The 6,423-nt window shown below is 37.9% G+C and overlaps 1 protein-coding gene across 1 annotated transcript; it reads right to left on the bottom strand.

Moving 5' to 3' along the window:
- Window positions 1–1,894: 1,894 nt before the first annotated feature.
- On the bottom strand, window positions 1,895–5,070 carry LOC122007875 (putative disease resistance protein RGA4). The gene is made up of 2 exons (XM_042563404.1): window positions 2,732–5,070; window positions 1,895–2,117 (listed from the first exon to the last, which is right to left on the bottom strand). Exons 1-2 carry the CDS (start codon window positions 4,951–4,953, stop codon window positions 2,081–2,083), a joined length of 2,259 nt encoding a protein of 752 aa, XP_042419338.1. The 5' UTR covers window positions 4,954–5,070; the 3' UTR covers window positions 1,895–2,080.
- Between the last annotated feature and the right edge of the window lie 1,353 nt (window positions 5,071–6,423).

Consider the following 6,423-nt stretch of genomic DNA (forward strand, 5'->3'; position numbering starts at 1 on the left):
AAGGGAGCAGTAGTTAGAGGCACAATGGCAAGGCCAAGTGAAACCGGAGTCTGGGTCTAGTCAGTCGGACCTGAGCCTCCTTCGACTAGACTTGGAGGGGAGGCTTGTGATACAGTGCATGATGGTAGGGTCAAGTCATCAGAAGTTAAGAGGACGTGACAGTCAAAAGTCAAGGGGGTGTGGTAGTCAGAAGTTAAGGGGACGTGGCAGTCAAAAGTCAAGGGATGTGGCAGTCAAAAGTCAAAGGGGCGTAGCAGCCAAAAGTCAAGGGATGTGGCAGTTAGAAGTCAGGGGGACGTGATAATTAACATATGGAGTAGGACCACTGGGGGTCATCCGGTGTATAAAGTCAGGACGGGGTCTAACGGTTAGGAAACTACGTTTACGGCAGGATGCGTGATTAGAGCAAAGCCCGACCTAGCTTTACTGGTCAGGTTTTCTCAAGCTAACTCACTTAAACAGACTTGTCACTCTCGGTCTGGCCTGAATCACAAAAGCGGGCAGAGAGAGACTTCGATTGCCCCCCCCCCCCCTCCCAATCCATCTAGCCTGTTCATCAGCACATAGCGGACCGGCCAGAATGGCATCGACTACACCCGGGCAGGATAATAAGCACTACGCGACAACATGTCAGGGAATCGTAACCGCCTGTCAGAGAATACCTGCTGCATGTCAGGGAATATTATAGCGGTTGGAGTCACCTGCAAGTAGAACCTTCCTCCAGTCTATAGGAGAAGGTCACGTGTCCTCCACCACCCGATAAGTCCTAACACCCGACACCCTCTGATAGGGGTCAGTCTCCAGAAGGTACACACTATTATATAAAAAGGGGGTGTCCTTTCCCTTGCGCAGGTACGCTCACTCACACACTTGTCTACTTTTCTTCTTCCTTCGTACACTGTTCTTTGGGGAAAAAGTACCTGACTTAAGCGTCAAAGGGCCTGCTCCGAGGACTTTTTCCCTAGTTCTTGATCTCTAACATTCCGTGTGCTTATCTGAGTGTGCACAAAGTTCTAGTACCGTCGGCTCAAGCCCAGTAGTCCTTCAAGGTCACGTGGGGGTCTGTTCACCGAAGTCCGCACAATCGCAGCATCACAGTCTCTCTTCCGTCAACACCAGTGACACCTCATCCGGTCTTCATCTTATTCAGATTTCGGACAAGATCAAATTATGTTACATGTTTAAAAAAAAAACTTTAGACAATAAATTCATATAACTAAATAAAGATAAAAAAAAAAACATTCTAATCTTTCGCCTAAGTTGGCTCAAATTGGTTCACATGCATAGTTTACAAAGAAAAAGGGAAAGATGCAGTTATGTAACTTTAATCTATTATTTATCAATTAAATAAATAATAAAATAATTTAAGATAATATCAACAATAATAAATAAATTTTTAATAAATTTGTAAAACATCCAACAAATCAAATCAAACAACTTTCTTCATAGGCATCATTAACTATATGCAGGAGTTTTGTATGCTTGATAAGCATTAATAAATCGATTTGATTAGCTGCATAAATTCATTAAAAAAAAAAGTATCTCAAGAGTGAGAAAGTTCAAGCCATATAACTTGTATTTGATTAATACTGCAAGACAAATAAAGAGTTTCACAACAAGCACACATTAATTTCACAATTAAAAAAATATTTTGTATTGTCAATAAACATTAATAAATCGAGCTAGTTGATTAGTTGCTCATGAATTCATCAAAAAAGTATCTCAAGTTCACCGGCCATAACTTGTATATGATTAATTAATGATGCAAGACAAATCGAGAGTTGAAGAACAATCACACATTAATTTCACAAAATAAAAAATGAATTAATGATTAACCAAATTAAAACACGCCAATAAGACATGATTCAAACAATACCTCAATTATTAGGATCTTCTATTCTTCTTATGCCACAGCTCGAAGTCAACTGTTTCTTGCAACATGCCAAGCGAATCATTCAATTTGGCAAAGAGAACTACTTGCATTGTTGTATTTGTGTTCTTCTTCTTATTCTTCTTCTTCTGTCCGTCGTTGTTTCTCTGGTTCTTCTTCTTTTGTCCGCCATCATTTCTCTTCTTTTGCTTACAACCGTCTTTTTATTTTCCAGGCATCGTGATAACTAAAATGATAAGAAATTATTAGCCAAGCAATATAGTTTGCCTTGATAACATTAATTGAGGATATAAATCTTGATTTGAGTTTTTTGTTTTTTTTTCGTCATTAACATTTGCAACTATACTTTGATGGTCAAAGTTCCAAACACAATAAAAGAAATGATTAGCAATTATTTGATATGAATCTTGATTTGAGTTATTATTATTATTATTATTATTTCCAACCTTCCAAATACAAATGGTACATTAGATCAAACTTGCAGCTCCACTTTAACGGTCAAACTTCCAAATACAATAAAAGAAAAAATAAATTATCATAATTTCTCTTTTTTTAAAAAAAAAAAATGTCCAATGGTGCAAATGGTACATTAGATCAAACTTCTATATGACTGTTAGTTTTTCTTAATAAACACATTATATTACTAATCATACAAGTCAGTTAATTTTTGTTTAATTATCCAAGTAACAAGTTTATATATGACATCTAATAGGTAGAACAAATAAGGAGAAGAGAATAAATAACTACTCTGGTTGAGGCAATAATTAATCCAGAAGTTATTGTTGACACTATTAGAAGCATAGCAAGAGTAATTAAATGAAATATAACGATCACACTTACATTTGCATCTTCGGGCAGCCTTTAATTGTAAGCCTCCTAAGTTCCCTAAATGCTTCTAGGTTGAATGCTAGCAGTGGGCAAGCATATATGTTCAATTCTTCAAGTGAATGCAATGCTACCAAAGTCGTCAAATTGCTACAACTATTAATTGTCATCTTAGATAGACGCTTCAACCTTCGCATACCTTGTGGCAGACATCTCAGCTCTTGGCAACCGACTATCTCTATTATTTCAATGTACTGGAGGTTCTCCCAACAGTTAAATTCAGCAGACCATATTGTCTCATTGTTCAACCATACTCTCATTGTATGACAATAATAATGCGGATCTATTTCCTTGAGTTTTGGGCACTGAATTAGTGTCAATTGTTGAGGCTTCTTAAAAATACGAAATTTTTTTCTTTCCGGCATAGACCATTTCTCCAGCGCAAGCATTTCTGAAACAGTGACCTCTATCAACACAGAAAATGTGTCGCCATCACCATAAAATGTATTATCTATGTGTTTTATTAAATCCATGCCACTTATCTCAATCTTCTCCAGACAATGAAGTTGACCGAGTGATGGTAATGTAGCACACCTCCTGAGATTGATGAGTCTCACTTCAACCAAAGAATCGAAACGAACAAGTTGTTGTTTACTCATCCAAGTAGGAAATTCCACTCCCTTAAAAGAAATGATCTCTAGCATTTTCAAATGCATGTTTGGTCGGAGAGCTTCGAGTACCTGCAGTGGTGTAGCTGATTCAGAACTCTCATCTGCTTCTTCGCCACCCCAATGCAATGACAAGTCGCAAAGACTTTGTTGGCCCATCAGCACCTCAGTTTGAGTCTTCTCTGCTCGTTCTAGGTTTCGTAATCTTATTTCCTGAAGATTTGTTAAAGTTTGCAATTGTGCGAGCACAAAACCTCCATCGACACCGACAAATATTCCTGACAACTTACGAAGGTCAATTAATTGTTCAATCCCACGAGGAATTTGAGACAAGGATGCACATCTTGTGATGTTGAGGATTCTGAGTGATTTAAAACTGACCAAATCATCTAGGAGTTTGTTGAGCCAACAACAACCTTCCACATCAATCACTTCCAAGTTTTTAAGCCTTGTTATAGATTTTGGTAACCACTGAAGCTTTGTGCAATAAGTTATTTTCAAAATCTGCAACTTTTTAAGCTGATGGATTCGTTCAGGTATCTTTTGAAGCTTTTGGCAGCGAAGCAAACTTAAAATTCGCAAATTAGGTAGGTAAAAAAGTGATTTCGGAAGTAATTCCATCTTAAGCTTTGAAAGGTGGAGGTATCTCAAGTTAACCAACTTGCTAACTTCATTGGGTAGCCTTTGGATCATACCAGTTTCTACAACTAATATACGCAAATGTATAAGTCTTACCGACATCTTGTCGAGGAACTTTGATATTGCAGTTGTTGCTTTCATGCGTCTTTTTTTATATACTTGAAGTGTTATTTCCTCAACATCTTCTTGTGTTGCTTCCTCATGTTCTCGTAGAATCAATGTTATCAGTTTATTGCTCACCTCAACCGACATGGTCGGTAGTCGAAATGGTATAGCTCTATGATTAATTTTCAAACACAAATAGCGACAGTACCTTGGAATAATAGTTGAATCTTCAGGAACCTTCATATGCAAGTAGACCATCCTTGAAAACGGTAATGCTAGTACTTGCATGTGTATATATATTAAAGATCTTGCATAGAGTTGAATCAAATCTCGTTCAAGGCCTTCGGTTGGTATGAGGTATTCAGCGGTCAACATGTGTAAGATGACATCATAATCATTATCAACATCAAGTAGATGCTGGTATTGGTGTAATCGTATAATGACAAGTGGAAGATTCCTAACCATATAAATTTCATTGAGTAAGTGAGTTGCAACTGGTGCTAGAATATTAGGACTTAACGATCCAAAAACCTTTGCCCCAAAAGCTTGACTAGGAAAGAAATCTCGGAAAAACCATGCATCCTTCTCTGATTTGTCTTGCTTCGATGAGGGGATTGTCGTTGCTGCTTGTCTCTTGCATAATGCCACCCATGCATCCACCGATAAGGGATTCAAGCAGTATGTTATAATATCCTTCATCCCATTTAGAAAATCCATATCTCTTACAGCTGATTCTATCGATGATTTGCCAATGATCAAGACTCCACTCCCCGGCCCACCCACACGCAACAAGATGTTCTTCAATTCATTCCACTCTGATTGCATCAAACTAACCAAATTTTCACAATGAAGTACCAACAAGTATCTACTACCACATAGTTGTTCATTAATATATTCCCATATGGCTGGTAGCGGCAAGTCTAGGTGTAATTTATAATCACAATATTCTTCCTTGCTTATGGACCTTACAAATTCGTTTCCAATTATATTAATCATCTTGAATGTCGAAACAAGGGGTAGATCCACCCAAATGCGATGATGAAATTGTTGGCGAACCCAAGTGTGGTGGTAGATCATATGCGCCAAGGTCGTCTTCCCAACTCCTTGTTCGCCATCTATGACAGTTACGAACGGGTTGTTATCATCGCCATTGTTGTTGGATGATACTAGTTGTTGTTCGAAGATTGCAATGAGTTTCTCCAGATCTTCCTCTCTACCCACCACCTCACCTTTTAGGACAATTGAGTAGTCTTCTCGGAGTGGGTTCATAGAACTCATAGGATCCCTCCGAAGATCCATAGCAGATCCTCTCAGCACAAGAGAATTCAAGTTGCACAACATCTCTTTCAGCTCCACTAGAATAACATGGCGAAAGTGCACCTGTTGGGTGTCGCCCACAATGGAACGTTGCAAACCTGCTTCCCAATCCATGATTCTACTGAGCAACTCTCCCACATCTATAACTGCTGAAGCCACATCTCTCTCCCAATCTTCAAATTCTGGAGGCACATCTAACACCTTGCCAAAGTTCGTCGACATTTCTGAAAGATTATTATACAGCATTCTCATCTCAGGGATAGCAATCATTGAATTGATAGCCCAAAGGTTATCACAAACCATCGCCAAGTGGTTTGGGATACACAACAAGCGACCTTGTGCCATCATGGAAGACGATGGCAGCACCTGCAGCAATAGATGCTTCAATTCGTGGAACACCGACGACATTATCTCTTCAACCTCTTATTTTCTTCGCTAGTGAATGAGTTTATGCAATAGCGGAGAGAATGGTAGTGAACCAAATTAGCTTTGATATGTATACCATCGTGAAGCAAACTTTTTTACCATCATCTGCATCTTTCGTTTGCCATCGCCACAAGCAAAGCAAAGTATTCTTTTGCTCATGGAGTAGAATAAACATCATGCTTTACCCTGGTCCGCAACATAAAATATACTAATTAATCTACATCTCACGCAATGGAAATTCAATTTTCTTCAGAATTAAAGGATTGTGACCAACTAAAATCCTTGTCAGATTTAATTTAATTTATGCATTTAATTTCTTTTCTTTACCTTTTCCTTTAAGAAAGGTAAAAAAAAAAAATTAAGGCTTGTAAGATGCTTATATCCTTAACAGCTTTAGTTTATATTCTTTTCTTTCTTTTTCTATTTCTTTTACTAAAGTTTAAAAAAAAGTAAAAGTATTTTCTTTTTCTATTTCTTGTAAGATGCTGTAGCCACATCTCTCTCTCAATCTGTAAATTGGTATTTGAATTTGAACATGGAACCACCTAATTA

Source organism: Zingiber officinale, chromosome 8A (genome assembly GCF_018446385.1).
Source record: "Zingiber officinale cultivar Zhangliang chromosome 8A, Zo_v1.1, whole genome shotgun sequence".
Lineage (NCBI taxonomy): Eukaryota > Viridiplantae > Streptophyta > Magnoliopsida > Zingiberales > Zingiberaceae > Zingiber > Zingiber officinale.